This window comes from Pan paniscus, chromosome 1 (assembly GCF_029289425.2).
Source record: "Pan paniscus chromosome 1, NHGRI_mPanPan1-v2.0_pri, whole genome shotgun sequence".
In the NCBI taxonomy this organism is placed as follows: domain Eukaryota; kingdom Metazoa; phylum Chordata; class Mammalia; order Primates; family Hominidae; genus Pan; species Pan paniscus.
This window is the reverse complement of record NC_073249.2, coordinates 190,851,576-190,873,905: the sequence shown is the minus strand read 5'-3', so window position 1 is coordinate 190,873,905 and position 22,330 is coordinate 190,851,576. Positions and strand designations below refer to the sequence as shown.

Sequence of the window (22,330 nt, the reverse complement as noted above, 5' to 3'; positions counted from 1 at the left end):
ATAATGATAAGCATCATTATGTTAATTGTGCTCTAGTCTCCCCTTTTCTGCAGATTTAAATACTTGCATGAGAAGGAAAGGATTGAACATGCCATTTTAATTTTTGTAGATACACGCCTGTGGGGCGTTCATTTTTCTCCGCTCCAGAAGGATATGACCACCCTCTGGGAGGGGGCAGGGAAGTGTGGTTTGGATTCCATCAGTCTGTTCGGCCTGCCATGTGGAAAATGATGCTTAATATCGATGGTAAGGGAACTAAAGCCATATTCTGTATTGGGTGGTGGATTTCTGTATGATGTGTGTACATAAATTTTATATATAATTATACATACTGGTGTCTCGAAGTAATATTTGGACATGTATTATGATCTACTGGAGAAACCTTTATATTTTTATTACATTTCATTTAGAAAGCCTGTAGAATTTACCTTGGAATGCTGCTAAACATGAAGCAAGCACATGAAGACAGATTTAAAAGCCCTGATGATTATCTGAGCAATCTTCTATTATAACTCACTTTTGCCCTTTTAACTCTAAGCCAACATTTTATTATGAAATATATATTTTAAGAAAGATAATTCTGTTGGGCATGGTGACCCCCAGATGTTATACCCACTGCTGGTCTTAATGTGATGCTAATTGCATTCTTGTTTTTAGGTGTTTTCTTACAAAATATTTTCAAGCTTATGTAAAAACAGAGAGAGTAGTATTATGAACTACCACATAGGTAGCCATTACTCAGATTGTCAGAATTTTTCTACCTTTGCATAATCCGAGTACATTTCTTCCTCTACAGTAGTGTTTTTAAATCTAATTCCAGACAGCATGTTATTTTATCCCTATTACTTCAATGTGTACCTCTAAAACTATGGATATTTTCTTATAGCAGCAATGGCATTATCATATGTAGGAAAATTATAAACAAGCATTTATTTGTACCATCTAATACCTGTCCACAATCAGATTTCCCTGATTGTCTGAAATATGCCTTTTTCTTGTTAGCTGGTTCTAATCAGAATCCAAACAAGATCCACACATCACATTTGATTATTGTGCCTTTTGCAATCTAGTAGTCCCATTTCCTTCCCTGTTTTCTTATTTCTTTATGCCATTGACATTTTACAAAAACTGGGTCACTTGTTCTGTAGAATATGTTCAAATCTGATTTTGTCTTTTTGTTTTCTTGTGTTATTACCTTGTTCCTCTATCCCCTGTTTTTTCTGAAAATGAAAGTTAGCTTAGAAGTTTCATTCCATTCTGGTTCAAAATGCTTAAGTGCTTTATGTCGTGTCATATTAGGAAACACAGTATCTAGTGGTCCCAATTTTAGTGATTCAAAAATCAGTCTCTAGGTTCAGAGATTAATCAGTAGATTCAGAGATCTCTCTATTGTAAATTTCTTAATTAACCTTTGAATTGCTAATGTTCTGTTCACTGATCGTTGTGACCCAAATTATTTATTTCACTAGGGATTACGAACTGGTAATTTTTCTGTTATTCTTTTTGCATTAGGTGGAATTTTTCTGTGGAAAAGCTCAGTGTCCTATTGAAAATTAGTAAATGTTTGAAAGCTTTCTTGCTTTCGGGCACAGCAGGATATTCCTTGCTCATCTTATATTTCCTGCCCAGTACCTGAAATTAGACATTCCTCCAAGGATCCCTGGATCCTTCCAGATTAGGGTATAGTTTCCTCATTTTTTCAGCTGCACCTACCATTGTGTAATATATGATTGAGGAGGGGATATATTTAACCAGTTTTCTTTAGATGTATACTAGGGTTATTTTTAACTGTTTTCTATTTTACATCATTTTATGTATATTAAGATATGTCTGTAAGATAAATTCCTGGAGGTTAGACTGATGAGTTAAGGGCAAATGTATTAATATTTGTAATTTGTATCATTGTTGCCAGATTGCACTCCATAGAGATAGTAAATATTTTGCATCAATGAATGAGAGTACCAGTTTCCTTATATCTTTGCCACTAGAATCATCAAACTCTTAGATTTTCTTCAATCAGATTTGCAAGAAACAGTTTTCTTGTGTCTTCTTAATTTGTATTTGACTACCTTTTCACAAATATAAGGGCCACTTGTGTTTCTTTTTTAATGAACTGTTAGTTTATATCTTTTGCCCTTTTTTTTCTATTGGATTTTTCGTCTTCTTATTTACTGAGAATGCTTTCTAAATTAAGGAAGTTAGCTGTTCATCTGTCATGAGTTGCAGATATTTTACCTAGGTTGCTATTTGTCTTTTGACCTTTGGTATTGTGATGTTTTTTTTGTTTGTTTTTGTTTTTGCCATGCAGAAGTTTGTTTGTATGTTGGTGTGTGCACACATACATATGTATTGGTCAGTCATTTCTTTTATGACTTTTAATATCTGATAGGACTAGTCCCATTTTTCTCTTTTCAGGGTTTTCCAGACCATTCTTATGTATAAGCTTTAGGAATTCCTTGTTTAGATCCAGTGAGTGGGAGAGGACAGATTGTTATTTTTATTGAGATCCTATTAGATTTATAAATTAAGTTAGGACAAATTGGCATATTTAAGGTGTTGTCTTTTCTGTCAAAGAATATACTATGTCTTTCTATTTGTTAAAGATTACTTTCATTTTCAAGAGATCTTAAAGCTTCACATAAATTTTGCACATTTCTTTTTTTTTTTCTTTCTTTTCTTTTTTCTTTCTTTTTTTTGAGACAGAGTTTCGCTCTGGAGTACAATGGAGTGATCTCGGCTCACGGCAACCTCCGCCTCCCAGGTTCAAGCAATTCTCATGCCTCAGCCTCCCAAGCAACTGTGATTACAGGCATGCACCACCACACCCAGCTAATTTTGTATTTTTAATAGAGATGGGGTTTCACCATGTTGGTCAGGCTGGTCTCGAACTCCTGATTTCAGGTGGTCCACTCACCTCAGCCTCCCAGAGTGCTGGGATTACAGGCGTGAGCCACTGCACCCAGGCCATTTCTTGTTATTCCAGGATATTTTCTCCTTTTTGTTGCTATTAAATGGGTTTATAGATACTAACTGGTTATTGCTTATATATATTCAGGCTTTTGAGTTCTGTATACTTTCTCTCTTTCTGTGTTATTGAATTCCATTATTGTTTGTGGTATTTTTTCAAGCGATTTTATTGGGGCTTCTAGGTTATAATCATCACCTGCAACTAGTGATAAGTTTACCTCTTCCTTTGGATTTTTATACCTCTAATTTTTTTATCAGATTATATAGACTAATTAGACAGGGTAGGATTAAATAGTAGTGATTAATGTGCGTCCTTTTTCTTTCTTGCTCTAGAAGCATTAAGCATTGTATGTATACATTGTCATATTAAGGAATATCTGTTTCTTATTAAGTACGTTTATCAAGAGTGTGTTAAATTTTGTCAGATGCCTTTTCAGCATCTATGGAGCTGATGATGTGATATTTCTCTTATTTTTAACAAACATTGAACCAAACCAGGACTCCTAGACTCTTTTAATTGATGCTGGATTCTGTTTGCTAATACTTTCCTTTTATAAATTAACATGCAAAAGTCATATTAATCTGCAGCCTTCCCTTTTTGTACAATCTTTGTCAAGTTTTGGTATTATTTCCTAAAAAATTCAGAAGTTTTCCATTTTCTAAAATGTATAACAGTTTTAAAATAGTATTGATATTATCAGCTCTTTTATGATTTCGTAGAATTCCCCTATAAAACCTTGTGACCTGCTGTTTTTTGTTTGGTTTGGTTTGGTTTGCTAGGTAGCTGTTTTAAAACTTCCCTCATTTATTTTGTGAAAATCAGTCTAATAATTTATCGTACAATTAAAAATGACTAAAAATATAATTGGATTGTTGGTAACATAAAGGATAAATGCTTGAGGTAATGGATACCCCATTTACCCTGATCTGATTATTATGCATTATATGCTTGTATCAAAAGCTCGTGTAACCCATAGATATATACATCCAGTATGTACCCATAAAAATTTTTTTTAATTAAAAAAAAAGTCTGTTCAAGCTGTTTAGGTTCACTTTTGGTAGCTCACATTTTACTGGAAAATTATTTTATTCATATGTAATTTAATTATACAGAGTTTTACAAAGTAGTTTCTATCGTTATTATGATTTTTTTTTTTTTTTTTTGAGACAGGGTCTTGCTCTGTCACCCAGGCTGGAGTGCAGTGGTGTAATCTTGGCTCACTGCAACCTCCACCTCCCAGGGTCAAGTGATCTTCCCACTACAGCCTCCTGAGCAGCTGGGACTACAGACACATGTTACCACACCTGGCTAATTTTTGTATTTTTTGTAGAGACAAGATTTCACCATGTTGCCCAGGCTGGTCTCGAACTCCTGGTCTCAAGAGATCTGCCTGCCTTGGCCTCCCAAAGTGCTGGGATTACAGGCATGTGCCACCGTGCCCGGCTAGTTTCTATTAGTTTTTGAAATTCTGTGTATTTTTGTGTTTTTCCCAGTTTGTTATTTTGCATATGTATGCTTTGTTCTTTTTACTTTTTTTTCAGGTAGTGAAATTCAGTGGTATTTATTTTTCTCCATCTTTTTCAAGCTTTCAACAATAAGCATCTATTACTTCTTATCAAAAAACTAAAAAAAAGACGGTATGGCATCATAAATATTTATTTTAGAAAACAAAATGTATTTATTGAGTGCTTTCTGATTAAGAACAAAGTATAGTTAATGAATGCTGATTGTTTAATTAAATACTTTAATCCTTAACCTTTTTTCCTATGCCCTGACTTCTTTTTTGGTAACATAGTCTTCCCAATTAATGAATTACTGAAACCTATAATAAAGAATATTTTCTATTATTCTAGCTCAGGTGTATATTTAGTACTTAAACTTAAATACTTGAATCAATGAAATAAAATCTTGATGAACTCTTTCTAGAGAAGTAAGGTACCCAAATTTCTTGACACAATTTTTTTTGAGTTTTGCTCTTGTCACCCAGGCTGGAGTGTAGTGGCTCGATCTCGACTCACTGCAACCTCCGCCTCCCTGGTTCAAGCGATTGTCCTGCCTCAGCCTCCCAAGTAGCTGGGATTACAGATGCATGCCACAACACCCAGCTAATTTTTTTCTATTTTTAGTAGAGATGGGGTTTCACCATGTTGGTCAGGCTGGTCTCGAACTCCTGACCTCAGGTGATCCGCCTCCCTCCGCCTTCCAAAGTGCTGGGATTACAGGCGTGGCCATCGCACCTGGCCTGAAAACAATTTTTTTTTTTTATTAACGTTAAACTCACTAGGAAACTCTCAAGAATTGTGTTGAAGATCATTTGAAAATATATCTGCCAACTTCCTCTTCCTTCCTGAAGTGTGTTTACAGACAGAGCAAGTTACAACAGTCTTACTATTCTTTGAGGATAGAGCAGCTTCCTGGGGATTCTGGAGGCTCAGTTTTCTGGTCCGTTATTAGGACACAATACTGATGTTGAGGAAAGTAAGGCCTTGCTGACAATGGGAATTATTCTTAAAAGTTATTTTTCTATCTATTTTAGCTAGATTAGTAACATGTACTTTCATTTTGTTGGTGGAAATATTTAAAACAATTATTTTTCTGGTGATCACTGTTTTAGCCGTATTACAAAGCTTCTAATATGTAGTATTTTTATTATATTCTAGAAACTAGAAATACGTAATATTATTTTCTAGAAACTCCACAAATTTCATTTGTATTTCCTCTGTGCTTGAAATATTGTTTGAGAGACTTTTCAAATTTTCAGATTGAAGATCTTTTTGTTTTCTGGATTTGTTGTGAATTTCTAGTTTCATTGTGTTGTTAAAAAATGTTGTTTGTGGCTGGGCGCGGTGGCTCATGCCTGTAATCCCAGCACTTTGGGAGGCCGAGGTGGGCGGATCACGAGGTCAGGAGATTGAGACCATCCTGGCTAACACGGTGAAACCCCATCTCTACTAAAAATACAAAAAATTAGCCGGGCGTGGTGGCGGGCATCTGTAGTCCCAGCTACTTGGGAGGCTGAGGCAGGAGAATGGCGTGAACCCAGGAGGCGGAGCTTGCAGTGAGCCGAGATCGCGCCGCTGCACTCCAGCCTTGGGACAGAGTGAGACTCCTCAGAAAAAAAAAAATGTGGTTTGTATTTTTCCTTTTAGAGTTTGCAGAGGTATTTTTTGTAGCCCAATATACGGTCAATTTTTGTGATAGTTCTATGGCCATGTGAAAATAAGATATATTCATATATTAGGTTAGAGTGAAATATCCATCAGAGCTACCAGTTTGATTATGTTGCTTATGTCATTTATTTCCTTAGTTTTGTTTTTTGTTCTCTCAGACTAGGATAAATAAATTTCCTATTATTAATATCTTTCTGTTTCTTCTTTTATCTCCTGTAATTTCCATTTTCTGAATGTTGCTACTGTATTATTAGGAGCATATATATTCATATCTGTTTTTGTTATGAATTATAACCTTTATATAAGTGACTTTCTTTTTGTACTTTTTGACCAAAATTCTACATTATCTAATAAAAAGATTGCGCTTCATGCTTTTGTGAACTTTATCCTAGCCTTTAACTTTTTTTTTTTCAGGTATATCTTGATGACAGCATAGAATGGTTTGCTTTGTGGGTCAGTTTAAAGCTTTTTTTCTGTTTAGTGGATGAATTAAGCCAGATATAGATAGGAAGGACATATCTTTCTGTCAAGACACAACCATTGGTCATGGTTTTGTAAAATTATTTTATGCCATTTTTTACATTTGTATATATTTTGAAACTTTGAGTGTTGTGTTTTCTGTGCTTTTTAAATGGTAGTCCTCATCTTAGGAAGATTTTTTTCCCCCCAGTGGTTATCTTTATACTTACACCTTCGTATGATACCTATCTTCCTCTGTTTTAAAGCAGTCTTTTGTTTCCCTTAATTGAGTAACAATTACATTAGCTTTATTCTCTTCCCTTCTTTCTACTAGTTTTAGCCAATATAGTATTATTTTATTGCCCTTTATAATTTTATTCTGTCATGTTGCTTAAGTTTTTACTGATTGACTTTCAACTTTGACTCCTACCTGTTGCACATGAGGTGCAGTCATTGAGCTTATTCTACTTTTCATATATTCTACTCTTAACATCCATTTGTATATATTCATTGATTTGAATTCCTACATTCTTAGACCATGTAACAGTTTCATTCCATTTGTTTTCAATCTTAAATCTGCAATTAAATGTATTGTTGCTCACTGCCAGTCCTTTTGCTGAAATTTTTCTGGTTATTTGTCGGTTTCAGTTTGTCCTCAAGTTGTTTCTTCAAGAAATGCTCATATGAATAAGGCCTGAGTTATCTGTAGCCTTATTCCTGAAGGACTGTTTGGCTAGATGTGGAATTGTTGGCTCACACTTTTTCCTTGAGTACCTTGTAGGTATTTTTCCACTGTCTTCTGGCATTGACTGTTCAATAGAGAAGTATGATGCCAGCTTGATTTTATTTTTCTTAGAAGGAGTGTGCTTTTTTGTGTGTGATTGCTGAAAGTATTTCTTCCAAATACCAAATAATTTAGAAATTATTTTATTAAGTGACATCAGTAAAATTACTAGATGTTTTCTTAGTTGACCATTTTGGGTCAGTTTTATATCCATCATTTTATTTACTTTTAAAAAATTTCTATCCTACATGCTTCTTACTGTGCCTTTGGTGTTGTATATTTTTACCATGTGCTCATTGCATTTTAGTCTTCATCTTTTTAATTCTTAAAATTCTTTTTCTCCCATTTCTTTTCTGAGTTCTGCCATGCTTGTTTCACTACAACTCCTGTTGACTGGTTAGTTCCTCCTTGAGTTTCTAAATTTCTCCTCTGAACTTTTTCTTCATAACTGCATTAGGAATTTTTCAGTGTGAGTAAAAAGTAGGGTTTTAATTTTCCTCTGCTTTGTGATGATATTGTCTGTTGAGTTTTCTTTGTCAGAAATGTCGCGGTGCCTTTTTACATTTTTTTCTATGGTATTATTGTATGGATACTTACCACTTTTTTGTTGCTTATATTGGCATGAGATGAGTTTCCCAAACCATCTGTTAGAAGGGACTTAAGGGTGTTAGGAACATTAGGAACACCTTCGGAGCAAGATAGTTTTCCAGGTTTCTGTGCTCAAGGCCTCTCTCCTCCATTGTTCTGGTGGACTCTTTCTTCAAAATGCAGCCACATCTCCTATGCCTCTCAGTAACTTAAGGGGTTTAAGTAATATGAACTACCAGCCATGAGTTCCCCAGGTCCTGACTAGTTCTGCTACCAAGGGATGCACCTCCTACCCTTTAAATTGCCTGCCTCAAATGTTAACAATTAAAGAATTTGTGACAGGTATACAGGAGTTTTTTGTACTATTCTTATAACTTTTCTGTAAGTTCGAAACTACTTCAAAAGAAGAAATTACAAAAGAGCATGCCTCACTTGTAAAAGGGTGGTCCTTTCTGAGATCTGTCACTTCCAAACCACCCTCCACTTATTGTTCTGCCACTTTCTACACCTCCTTTCCTTACCTCCTTCTGAGAATCCCCCATTTAATCTCAGTTCTAAACATTGTAGTTCCCACTTGGTATAGATTCCTTTTCTGGGAGTAAATATGTGCTATTCCCCCACCAAATTCCTTTATACTTCTTGTCATTCTCTCATGCTCAGATGTGGCTTCTTTTAGTCTCAAGTACTTTGGGTCATATTTACTTATAAGTTGGCATTTTTAGGTTTTTATTATCCCCTAGTTTCACTAAAGATATATGGTATTTTTTGTTTTTAACATTGTTTTTGTTGCTCTGTACAGGTTCTAGGAGAAAGATGGGAAAATTTGGAACTAAATTGCTGTTATGTTCCTACTAGAACTTGAAGTCCAGCTTTGAAAATTATTAAGAAATAATTTCTAGGCTGGGTGTGGTAGCTCACGCCTGTAATCCTAGCACTTTGGGAGGCCAAGGTGGGAGGATCACTTGAGCCTTGGAGTTTGAGACCAGCCTGGGCAACATAGTGAGACCCCATCTCTATTAAAAAATAAAGAAATGATTTCTAAATAACCCCTTGTTTAAAGAAATCACAGAGAAAATTTTGAACTGAAGGACAATGAATACAATACATATCAGAACTGGTATGATCAGCTAAAGCAATGCTTAGAGAGAATTTAAAGCTTGAAATGCCGATTTTAAAAGAAAAAAGCATCAGTGACATAAGCATTCATTCTCAACAAGTTAGAAAAATCACAGAAAATTAAATGCAAAGAGAATAGAAAGAAATAAAAGATAAAAACAAATCAATGAAATAGAAAAACTTCTCTCTATCCTTTAGATAGGGATACTTCAAAGGTTTTTAAGAAGGATAGTGACATGATCATATTTGTTTTCCAGAAAGAGACCTCTGGCAGCAGTGTGGAGAATAGATAGAGGAGAAAAAACTAATCTGAGAAGCCAGTTAGGAGGCTTTTCAATCACTAGTTCAGGTAAGAGATGGTGATGGTCTAATGTGGGATGGAAAGGAAGGATTAAGCTGAAAAAATAGGTTTAAGAACCATGTCCAGAAAAAAAAACTTTGGGTGTAGTACTGGTACATGGAACGGATTGGAAAAAAATAGACCAGAGCTTTACTAGATTTTTGAAAGAATTGTTTTTGCAAATAAACTACAAGCCTGGCATATCAGTCAAGGTTCAGAACCTAGAGAAGCAGAACCAGTACGAAGTATAGAGAGAGAGTTTATGCAATTGTAGGGGCTAGCTAGGCAAGTCTGAAATTTTGGGGGCAGGCTGTCAGGAAGGGCAGGGAAATTCAGGCATGGGCTGAAGCAGTTATCTATAAGTGGAATTTCTTGCTCTCAGGGAAGCTTCAGCCCTACTTTTAAGACCTTTCACCTAATTGAATCAGGCCCATCCACATTATTCAGGATAATCTCCATTACTTAAAGTCAACAGATTATGGATTTTAATTACATCTACAAAATACCTTCATAGCAACACCTAGATTAGTGTTTGATTAAACAAATGGCAGCTGGTAGCCTAGCAAGTTAACACATTAAAAACAACACCTGCCATGATGGCTTACACTTGTAATCCCAGCACTTTGGGAGGCCAAAGCGGGAGGATCACTTGAGATCAGGAGTTTGAGATCAGGCTGAACAACATAGTGAGACCTGATCTCTACCAAAAAAAAAAAAAAAAGAAAAAGAAAAAAATTAGCTAGGTGTGGTGCGTACTTGTAGTCCCAGCTGCTAGGGAGGCTGAGATGGGAGGGTGGCTTGAGCCCAGGATATCAAGGCTGTGGTGAGCCATGATTGTGCCACTGCATTCCAGCAGTGACAAAGCAAGGCCCCATCTCAAAAATAAATAAATAAAAAGAAAAACAACCCTCCACACCTGGTCTGAAATTTTCTGTGATTATTCAGCCCTCGAAACAACTTTCAGGTACAGTGACTGCCATAATGTAAACTGGCTCCCAAGAAGGTCATACTCTCCAATGTACATTCAGAGTACTGACTCAGAGTTTTCTGCCAGGTATGAATGGTGGTACTGTCAACTGAATATGGAGGTAGATCTGCTATTGCTGGTTAGTTGGCAGTATACACCATGTATCAATGTTAACATGTCCAAAGCTTGAGGATTCTATGGAACATATAGATAGACATATCTAGTGTATATTTAGAAATTTAGGTATGAAAATCTATAATGGTGGGAGCTGAAAGTAAGAGTGTTGGGACTCTTCAGTACGTAAATCCATATTTGAAACTATAGAAGTGGAAAAACTCTTTAGGAATAGTATTTAGATTGAAACAGGAAAGAGAAGGATAAAGCCGTCGAGGAATACTAGCATTTAAGAAAGAAAGAACTAGTGAGCAAGTAATGATTATACAAGGCAATATGAGACACCAAATATGATGTCAAAAAAGCCAAGAGGGGAAACATATCCAAAAAATAAATGAGCTGGGCACAGGGGCTCATGCCTGTAGTCCCAGCTACTTGGGAGGCTAAGGCAGGAGGATAGCCTAAGCCCCAGGAGTTGCAGGCTGCAGTGAGCTGTAATTGAGCCACTGTACTCCAGCCTGGGCAACAGAGTGAGACCCCTATCTCTAAAAAAAGAAACAAAAAGTAGATGATTTCACAGTTAAACAATGAGAGCTTTTTCAATAAAATCAAGAGACAAGGATATCAGTGCTATGATTTTTAGTCACTATTGTGTTTGCTAACTTCTGTTCTTCTTACAGGTTTCAGTCTACATGTTACTTCCTTGAGAAGCAGTGTTTGACACCCTTCTCCCCCAATCCAGCCATCCCCCAAGTCTGAGTTAGGTATTTCTCTTCTGTATTCCCATAGCACAGTGTAATTCCCCTATAATAGCATGTATCACCTTGAATTATGAGTGTTTATTGTTCTGTCTCTCCTGTTAGAACGAAAGCTCCATGAAGGGATTGTCATTTTATTCACCAGTGTGCCCTCTATGCCCAGCACAACTTTTGGTCATATTAAACAAAGAATGAATAAATAAATCCAAGAGCATAGGAGGAGGAGCATCCAAATGAGCCTGAAAAATTAGAGAAATATTTGTAGTAGTATGTGATATCTTAGCTGAGCTTTAACAAGTATAATGAGATCAAGAGTTTGGATTGAAAATGAGGTACTCAGGAATAAACGATTTCTGAGGTCTCTAAGATATTATAAAACTTTATTGAAAGATCTAAGAAAATTTAATGAAACACATTATCCTTATGAATCTATAAATGTAGTTTTAATTAAAATTCCAATAGGGGGCCAGGTACGGTGGGTATGCCAGTATTTCCAGCACATTGGGAGGCCAAGGTGGGAGGATTGCTTGAGCCTGGGAGTTCTGACCAACATGGTGAAACCCTATTGCTAAAAAAAGACAAAAAAATTAGCCAGGCGTAGAGGTGTGTGACTGTAGTCCTAGCTACTCAAGAGGCTCAGTTGGGAGAATCGCTTGAGCCCAGAAGTCGAGGCTGCAGTGAACTGTGATCTCACCACTGTACTCCAGCCTGGGCAACAGAATTAGAACCTGTCTCAAAAAACATAAATAAAATAAAATTCCAATAGGGTATAGTGTAACACTTGATAAGTCGATATTAAGATTTATATGGAAGAATAAGTGACTAAGAAAAACCAATAGAATTTTAAAGAAAAATAAAGCAGAAATTGCCCTACTTCCTATAAAACTGTAACAGTTATACCACATGGCTTCAGGTGCAGGAACAGGCAGATTAATGAAGCAGAGTCTAGAAACGAGCCACATATGTGTTTATGGAAACTGTAAATATCTGATGTAGTGTTTCAGATCAGTAGGGAAAGAGTAGAATATTTAATAAATTGTGTTTACACAGTTTAACTTTAAAAAAATTAGATCCATCTTACATTAGACACAAAATTTATTTCTAGGTGAATTATATCCCAAATATGAAAAGCAAATCTTCAGAATTCTTTTAGGATAAAAATGAGAGAATATTCCTAACACCAAACAAAGTACAAAGTATAAACTGCAAAGGAAAATACTGATAAACTTGACCAAAATTTAAAACTTGTGTATCGCAAAAGAAACAATAAAGTTAAAAACATTAGAAAATTTGTAACTCATATAACTGAGAACTTTACAAAATATAAGAACAGATAAATTGAAAAATAGGTAGTTCTCAAAATAGGAAATGCATATAGCCAGTAAACACATGAAAAGATTCTCATTCATTGATAATCAAGAACTTGCAAGTGAAATCAGTGTTACCATTTTCTACGCATCAGATTTGTAAAATTAAAAAGCCTTATGATTTGCAAAAAGTGCAAGGTGAAAAGAAAAATCTTATGAAATACCAAATGTTGGTGAGGATGAAGTAAAAGGAACTCTCACACATTGTTTGTAGTAGTACCATTTGGTACAACTACCCCGGAGAGCAGCTCTCAACTAGAAGAGATGAAGTAAAGATGAAATTGCATAACTTAAAACCCATAAAGAGATATCTTGCATGTGTGCTTGAAACATTATATGTAATAGCAGAAAATTGGAAACAGCCTAAATTCCTGTCAGTAGCAGAATGAATAAACAGCACATAAATAGTTACATAATATTGTGGTGTACTACATAACAGTTAAATAAATGAACCAGATCTATATGTATCAATGTGAATTATTAAAATAATGTTGTACCCAGACATCATGGCTCATGCCTGTAATCCCAGCACTTTGGGAGGCAGAGGCCTTCGGATCATATGAGGCCAGGAGTTCAAGACCAGCCTGGTCCACGTGGTAAAACCCCATCTCTACGAAAAATACAAACATTAGCCAGGTGTGGTAGTGCACGTCTATAATCCCAGCTACTTGGGGGTTGAGGCATGAGAATCACTTGAACCCAGGAGGTGGAGGTTGCAGTGAGCTGAGATCACACCTCTGTACTCCAGTCTAGGCAACAGACTGAGACTCTGCCTCAAAAAAGAAAAAAGAAAAAAAAAATGGGCTGGGCCTAGTGGCTCAGACCTGTAATCCCAGCACTTTGGGAGGCCAAGGTGGGTGGATTACTTGAGGTCAGGAGTTCGAGACCAGCCTGGCCAACATGGCTTAACCCTGTCTCTACTAAACATACAGAAATTAACCAGGCGTGATGGTGCACATCTGTAATCCCAGCTACTTAGGAGGCTGAGGCAGGAGAATCACTTGAACCCAGAAGGCAGAAGTTGCAGTGAGCTGAGATTGCACCACTGTATTCCAGCCTGGGCGACAGAGTAAGACTCCGTCTCAAAAAAAAAAAAGGAAAGAAAATGTTGGGGGTGAGTAAACAGCAAAAGGGGCTAGGCACGGTGGCTCATGCCTGTAACCCTAGCACTTCGGGAGGCCAAGGCAGGTGGATCACTTGAGGTCAGGAGTTCAAGACTAGCTTGGCCATCATGGTGAAACCCCATCTCTACTAAAAATATAAAAATCAGCCAGACGTGGTGGCACGCACCTGTAGTCCCAGCTACTCGGGAGGCTGAGGCAGGAGAATCAGTTGAACCCAGGAGGCAGAGGTTGCAGCGAGCCGAGATCATGCCACTGCGCTCCAGCCTGGGCGACAGAACAAGATTCTGTCTCAGAAAAAAAAAAAAAATTGGCCTGGCATGGTGGCGTGTGCCTGTAATCCCAGCTACTAGGGAGGCTGAGGCAGGAGAATTTCTTGAACCCAGGAGACGGAGGTTGCAGTGAGCCGAGATCACGCCACTGCACTCCAGCCTGGGCAACAGAGTAAGACTCTGTTTCAAAAAAAAAAGCAAAAGGATATGTTATTATTTATATAAACTTAGAACAAAAGTATGTACTAGGTACATACAAATAAAGTAAAATTATAAAACAGATGGGACAAATACACACCAATTTCAAGATTTTGGATCCTTTTAGGAAGAAAAAAGAGAAATGGAATAAGGTGCCTGGGTTGGGAGAAGAGATAGACCAAAAAGATTTAAGAAAAATGTGAGATTATGTTTATGTGAGCAAAGTATAACTTGTGCCATTGGGAGGCAAAAAAATAAGATTGATTAAAAAAAAAAAAAAAAGACCTATGGGCCAGGCGTGGTAGCTCACACCTGTAATCCCAGCACTTTGGAAGGCCGAGGTGGGCAGATCACGAGGTCAGGAGTTCGAGACCAGCCTGACCAACATGGTGAAACCCCGTCTCTACTAAAAATACAAAAATCAGCTGGGCATGGTGGCGCACACCTGTAATCCCAGCTACTCAGGAGGCTAAGGCAGGAGAATCGCTTGAACCCGGGAGGCGGAGGTTGCAGTGAGCCGAGATCTTGCCACTGTACTCCAGCCTGGGTGACAGAGCAAGACTCTGTCTCAAAGAAGAAAAAAAAGAAAAAGACCTATGGTAACTTAATGAAATGGAAATAAAGCCTAACATTTGAAGTTGGTTTATTTTCTCCCCAGCTAATGTATTCAGGTATGATTAACAAGTAAAAGTTACATGTATTTGAGGTATACAGTGTGATTTTTGATAATACATATGCATTGTGAAATGATTACCACAATCAAGCTAATGAATATAACAATCACCTCATAGTTATGTGAGAGACATAAGAACATGAAATTTACTCTCAGCGTATTTCAAGTGTACAATAATAATTATAGTCACCATGTAGTACATTAGGTCTCCAGAACTTACTCATCTTATAACTGAAAGTTTATACGCTTTGACCAACGTCTCACCATTTGCCTCAGCCCTCATCAGCCCTGGGTAACTACCATTCTAACCTCTGTTTCTGTGAGTTGAACTTTCTTAGATTCCACATGTGAGATCATACAGTATTTGTCTTTCTGTGTCTTGCTTATTTTATTTAACATAATATCCTCCAGGTTCATCCATGTTGTCACAAATGACAAGACTTCCTTCTTTTAAAGGCTAAATAATATTCCATTTTATGTATATACCACATTCTTTTTATCCATTTGTCTGTCAATGGTCGCTTAGGTTGTTTCCATATCTTGGCTGTTGTGAATAATGCTGCAGTGAACATGGGAGTGCAGGGGTCTCCTTGAGATAGTGATTTTATTTACTTTGCATGTAGTCCCTGAAGTGGGATTGCTAGATCATATAGTAGTTCTATTTTTAATTTTTTGAGGAACCTCCATACTGTTTTCCATAAAGGCTGCAACAAGGGTTTATTAATTGCCAATAAAATGCTATGAAAAATAATGAGAAATATTGCACTGACCATCTTACTTGCTTACATTTCCTTTTTGCTTTTGCGTGATTTTGATTTTGCAAGCCTTGTACGTGGTATATGCACTGAACTAAACAGCCTTTATTGAACTTGAAATCAGCTGGAGAAGACTGGTAATTGAGCACTATCATAAGTACTGTAAAGGAAAATACCAAGTGCAATGGAAGCATAAAAGGGAGGGATCCATTGTAGTCTCACTGGTTGAGGGATGTTTCCCTCAGGAAGTGACAGATGGGAGCTAGGTGAAATTGGTGATGGAAATAAGCATGGAAGAGTACTCTAAGAAAGGGAGCAATTCTCTCTAATTGTGTGATTGGTCTTGAGAATGATTGTTCTATTGGCATTTAATAGCCTAACTTTCAACTATGTAATTAAACTTGCTGTATTTTACCAATCTAAGACTCAAAATTTTTTGTTTACATTTCAACATCTCTGAAATTGGGAGATATCTTACAATTGATGGTTTGTCACAGTTCAGTTGGCAGGTTTCTTTTTAAAGAATACATAAAATACTGGTGCAGCTTACCATCAATGGCATCTTAGATTTGATGAAATGAAGAATATTTCTTTAGCTTGTTTTGAGGCCAGCCCATTTGCAACTTGCATTTTATTATTGTAATTCACAGATTTTAAGACCATCATAGTGGCTGGGCATGGTAGCTTACACCTGTAATCCCAGCATTTTTGGGAGGTTGAGGTGGGTGGATTGCTTGAGTCCAGGAGTTTGAGACCAGCCTGGGCAAGATGGTGAAACCCTGTCTCTACAAAAAATACAAAAATTAGCCAGGCGTGATAGCATGAGCTTGTAATCCTGGCTACTCAGGAGGTTGAAGTGGGAGAATCACTTGAGCCGGGAGGTGGAGGTTCCAGTGAGCCATGATCTCACCACTATACTCCAGCCTGGGTGACAGAACAAGACCCTGTCTCAAAAAAAAAATAAAAAGACCATCATAGTCAATCTGATGTTTGTTAGTTATATCTCCCTTAAGATGTTATTTACCTCTTATTATGTACCAGATAGAATGCTAAGCATTTTATATTAATTATTAATATTACAGTGTTGCATGTAAATTCCACCACAGTTGTATAAGTTGGTAGTATCATCAACTGAAGTTTAGAGACAGAAAGTCACATAGTTTATATTTAAAGCGGGAGAAGTTCAACTCTTCTGACTCCAGTGCTTATACGTTTAACATAGCTCTGTACTGCATCCCTTAAGAAGCAAGATCCCTGGCAGGCAAATCTCAGATCTTAGACACATTAGTTAAATTTATTTTTGTGGCCAGGCACGGTGGCTCACGCCTGTAATCCCAGCACTTTGGGAGGCCGAGGCGGGTGGATCACGAGGTCAGGAGATCAAGACCATCCTGGCTAACACGGTGAAACCCCGTCTCTACTAAAAATACAAAAAATTAGCTGGGCGTGGTGGCAGGCGCCTGTAGTCCCAGCTACTCGGGAGGCTGAGGCAGGAGAATGGCGTGAACCCGGGAGGCGGAGCTTGCAGTGAGCCAAGATTGCACCACTGCATTCCGGTCTGGGCGACAGAGACTCCATCTCAAAAACAAAAAATTTTATTTTTGTTTACTGTTACTTTTCAGTAAAATGTAGCTGTCCGTAAAACATTCACTATCCCATTTTGCTTTTAGTAAAAAGTAGGCAGAATATGTAAATGGTTGTAGAATTTAATAATTTTATTTCTGCAAAGTAGTTAGAAGTTCACACTGCTGCTTTTGCAAGGAAAACAGATTTCTAGTAAATAAAAATTTCTAGTAAATAAAAAATTCTAGTAAATAATTTATTAATCACAGTATTAGTGTTGCTTACTTCATGTATTTGTCTTGAGTTCAGGTATAAGATTGCTAAGATTGAGAAATAATTTGATTTTATAATATTCAAATTAGTCCTTTCAGAGGTAGATCAAAGCAGAACTTTTCTTTCGGGTGGAATGAGAGTTATCAGCTGATTCAGGCATCTGGGCAAGAACTTTAGCAACATGAGGTCAAACAAGACCAACTAAAGGTATCTGGATCAGGCTTACCCAGGCGGGCTATCTTCACATTAGAAAAACAGTATAAGGCTGGGCACGGTGGCTCACGCCTGTAATTCTACCACTTATGGGAGGCCGAGGTGGGCGGATTGCCTGAGCTCAGGAGTTCAAGACCAGCCTGGCCAACACAGTGAAACCCTGTCTCTACTAAAATACAAAAAATTAGCCGGGCATGGTGGTGTGCAGATTCTGTAGTCCCAGCTACTCGGGAGGCTGAGACAGGAGAACCCAGGAGGCAGAGGTTGCAGTGAGCCAAGATCGTGCCACTGCACCCAGCTTGGGCGACAGAGTGAGACTCCATCTCCAAAAACAAAAACAGTAATGGCTGCAGGAATCTCAGTGACAGTCTTCATGAGATCTGTCTCTTGATTCTCACTGTTTCAGTCTGGTTGGGTTATGCTCTTTGTGTTTGGTGCGCAGCTGTCTTCTTGAGATCACGCTTCACTGTTGCCCTGGGAATTCCTTTTGTCTTTGTTCTATAATCTTATTTCTTTTTAAAAAATTTTCAGAATCTTCATGAGAATAGGGTACCTGGGGAGCAAATTTTATATATATATATATAAAATATATATAATATATGTATATATTAGAAAATGTATTTATCAGCAAACTTAAAATGATAGTTTAGCTCTTTCTGTGGTGGAAATAATTTTTCTTCAGAAATTCGAAAGCATCACTCCATTTTTAAAATAGCTGTATTGACGTTTAATTTACATACCATAAAATTCACACGTTTTATTTCCTAAGTGTTATCTTTCATAGCATGCTATTCTTGTTTCACAGATGCAGTATCCTCTCTTAGCTCTCTGAGCATAATTTATTTTGGAGTTCTTCCTGTACATGCTTATGCTTCCCTCAAATTCCTTTTTGTTTGTTTTGATCTCTGTCTTCCATTTTGGAGGCTTTCATCCAATATCTAGTATTCTTGATTGCTGTCTATTCAGTGTTAATCTAAAAACACTGAATGCTCTGAAGGCATGGATAGGGTTTGTTGACTGTGAGCCTCATCATAGGGTGATTTCAGAGGGCTTAGGTTGGGGAATCTACAATGTTAGGATCCTTAGGTCTCTTCTCTTGGCTGGTCAGGTTGTCCAAAGGTGAGTCTTCTAAACTCCTGCCTAAAGGATAGCAGTGTGGTTGCCTGCATTCTGGAAGCCTAGTTGGGAGTTCTAGCTGGGGGAACTTCTGTATTCAGCATTTAATATGTTGAAGTCATTTAATCTCTTGATTTTGGTACAATCTTGTGCTCTCAACTGTGTCTGGCATCCTTCTTCCAGGGAGCCTCTGTTGTATCTCTTCCAGTTAGTATGCCTGCAGATCTGTGCAAGGATGAACAAGAGGCAGCTGTTCATCAATGTGAGCTAGACAGAGGATATAGGACTCTACCTGCTTCTCAGACTGCTTTTCTCTTTATTTTTCTGCATCACTCCCATCCTTTTATCACCAACTTGCTCACTTGCTTTTCATCTTTCAGAATGTTGATATATCCCCCTGTTCTGTTCTCCTTCTAGGTTTGTACCTTAAATTTTTTTTTAAATTCATAGTTACAGTGGAGTTTGAGAAAGGAATGAAATGAAGAATGATAATAGATGCTCATTGTTAATCTGCCATCTTAACCCAGAATCCGTTATTAAAGGGCAGGGGCTTTGTCTGGTTTATCTCTAAATTTCAACCCATAAAGGAATCTGTGACATAGCATATACTTAATAAATGTTTGGATGGTTAAGTCTTATTTTATATCTTTGTTAGTTATCTACCACTGCATATCAAATTATTCCAAAATGTAGTGACTCAAAACAATAAACTATCTCACACATTTTCTATGAGTTAGGAGTGACTTCGATGGTTCTAGTTCATGAGGCTGCATTCATCTCAAGTCCTTACAGGGCCTGGGGGGATTCGCTTCCAGTAGGACTCACTTAATTGGTAACAACTTAGTTCTGGAGGTCTCAGTTCCTTGCCATGTGGACCTCTCTATAAGGCTGGGTAAGTATCCTCACAACATTGTGGCTGGCTTCCTCCAGAGCAGGAATTCATGAGAGAGCAAGGCAGAGGATATAATAACATTAAGACCTAGCATTGAAAGTTACATTCTTTTATTTTTATAATACCCTATTGGTTACTCAGATTACTTAATATTCAGTATGGGAAGGGACTGTACAAAGCTGTGAATCCCATATGTCAAGACTCATTGGGGACCATCTCAAAGGCTGGCTACCACAGTTTCTGACTTAAGCTAGAAATAGAAGAGCATATTAAATCCAAAGTAAGCAGAAAGTAAGAAATAATAAAGATTAGAGCAAAATTTAATTAAAAAACTGTACAGAATATCAATGAAGCCAACTGTTGGTTATTTAAAAAAATTAGTAGGATTAATAAACTCCTAGCAAGACTAATCGGGAAATTAGGAAAAAGCAGATTACCAGTATCAGGAATGAAGTGAGGGTATCACTAAAGATTCTTCAGAATTGAAAGATTAATAAGGGAATGGTATGAACAACTTTATGCCAATTAATTTGATAGGTGAAACAAATTCCTTGACAAGCCACACCTTTACCAAAATTGACTCGAAAAAGAAGCCTGAATAGCCCTATATCAAAGAAATTGAATTCACAATTCCTCCTCACAAAACTCCAGTCCCAAATGATTTCACTAGGGAGTTTTTTCTATAATGTAAGGAAAAATAACATCAATCTTTCACAAATTCTTTCAGAAAATAGAAAAGGCTTCCCCCACCACCACCCCCTGGTTTTTTTGTTTTTTTTTTTTGAGACAGAGTCTTGCTCTGTCGCCCAGGCTGGAGTGCAATGGTGAGATCTCTGCTCACTGCAACCTCCACCTCTCAGGTTCAAGCTATTGTCCTGCCTCAGCCTCCCAAGTAGCTGGGTCTACAGGCATGCACCACCATGCCCGGCTAATTTTTGTTTTTAGTAGAGACAGGGTTTCACCATGTTGGCCAGGCGTGTCTCAAACTCCTGACCTTATGATCTGCCCACCTCAACCTCCCAAAGTGCTGGGATTACATGCGTGAGCCACTGCGCCCAGATTTTTTGTTGTCGTTGTTGTTGTTGTTGTTGTTGAGACAGGTTCTTACTCTGTCACCCAGGCTGGAATGCAGTAGTGTGATCATGGCTCACTGCAGCCTCAACCTCCCGAGCTATGCTGCTCAGGCTGGTCTTGAACTCCTGGGCTCAAGCAATTCTCCCATCTGGGCCTCCCAAAACACTGGGATTATAGCCATAAGCCACCATGCCCGGCCCCAGTTCATTTTTTGAGGCTGGTAAACCTGGTACTAACCCCTGACAAAGACAATATAATCCTCTCAACAGGAAAACTGACACATTTTAAACATTCTCATGATAAAAATTTACAACAAACTAGCAATAAAAGGAAATTTCTTCAGCTAATTAAAAACACTTAGAAAAGCATACAGGCATCATCATACTTCTGTGGTGAAAAGATTGTACGCTTTTGCCCTAAATTCAAGAACAAGGCAAGGATGCTTGCTCTCATTATTTGGTAATCATACTGGAGGTCCCAGGCAGTGGCAAAGCAAGAAAAGGAAATAAAAGGCATAATTTGTAAAGGAAGAAATAAAACTATCTCTGTTTGTAGAAGACATAATACTCTAAAGAATCTACCAAAACAAACCCCATTAAAATTATTAGAATTAGTACATGAATTTAGTGAGGTCACAGGATGCTAACTGCATAAACAAATAATACCAGCATTCAACAATTGAAATGAAAAAAAAATCTAAGTGCCATTCATAACATAAAACATAATTTTTAGGAATAAATATAAAGATGTGCATGGCCCCCACGCTGAAAGCTACAAAGCATTACTAAGAAAGGCAAGGAAGGTAAAGAGGTGTTCTTGGACCAGAAGTCTCAAATTGTTAAGAATTTCATTCTCCCCAAATTGATCTATAAACTCAATACAATAGAAATCCCATCAGGCTTACTTTGGGAGGCCAAGGTGGGTGGATTGCCTGAGCTCAGGAGTTTGCGACCAGCCTAGGCAACACGGTGAAACCCTATCTCTACTAAAATACAAAAAAAATTAGCCGGGCATGGTGGCGTGTGCCTGTAGTCCCGGCTACTCGGGAGGCTGAGGCAGGAGAAGTGCTTGAACCCTGAGGCAGAGGTTGCAGTGAGCCGAGGTATCACCACTGCACTCCAGCCTGGGCGACAGAGCAAGACACTGTCTAAAAAAAAAAAAAAGTATATATATATATATATATTATATAAAATTGTCAAGCTGATTCTAAGATTTATATGCTGGTACAAAGAACTTAACATTTCTATTTTGAAGAGCCAAAAAATCTTTTAAAGAAGAACGAAGTTGGTGGATTTATACTACCTGTGTTCAAGACGTGCTATAAAACTACTGAAATCAAAACAGTGATACTGGGGTAAAGATTGTCAGGTTACAGAATAGCTACCAGAATAGACCCACTAATGTGGCTGGTTGATTTTTGGCAAAGGGCCCAACATAATAGAATGCCAAAAAGGTTAGTCTTCTCAATAAATGATGTAACAACTGGGTATTTGTATTAAAAAAATTAACCTCTACTTAACACCACACAGAAAATTTAATTCAGAGTTTA

The 22,330-nt window shown here is 37.5% G+C and overlaps 1 protein-coding gene across 6 annotated transcripts in view; it reads left to right on the top strand.

The window, feature by feature from the left end:
• AGO3 (argonaute RISC catalytic component 3) overlaps positions 1 to 22,330 on the top strand; it is a 141,996-nt gene that overhangs the window by 42,727 nt on the left and 76,939 nt on the right. For 3 of the 6 annotated variants that reach the window (XM_034961266.3, XM_003812581.5, XM_063608860.1), the window contains exon 6: positions 110 to 246. In XM_034961266.3, the coding sequence (XP_034817157.1) occupies positions 110 to 246 (137 nt within the window). Of the gene's footprint in view, positions 1 to 109; positions 247 to 341; positions 11,266 to 22,330 lie in introns of those variants that run through there. The other 3 variants (XM_055095463.2, XM_034961271.3, XM_055095460.2) reach the window with 3 other exon arrangements.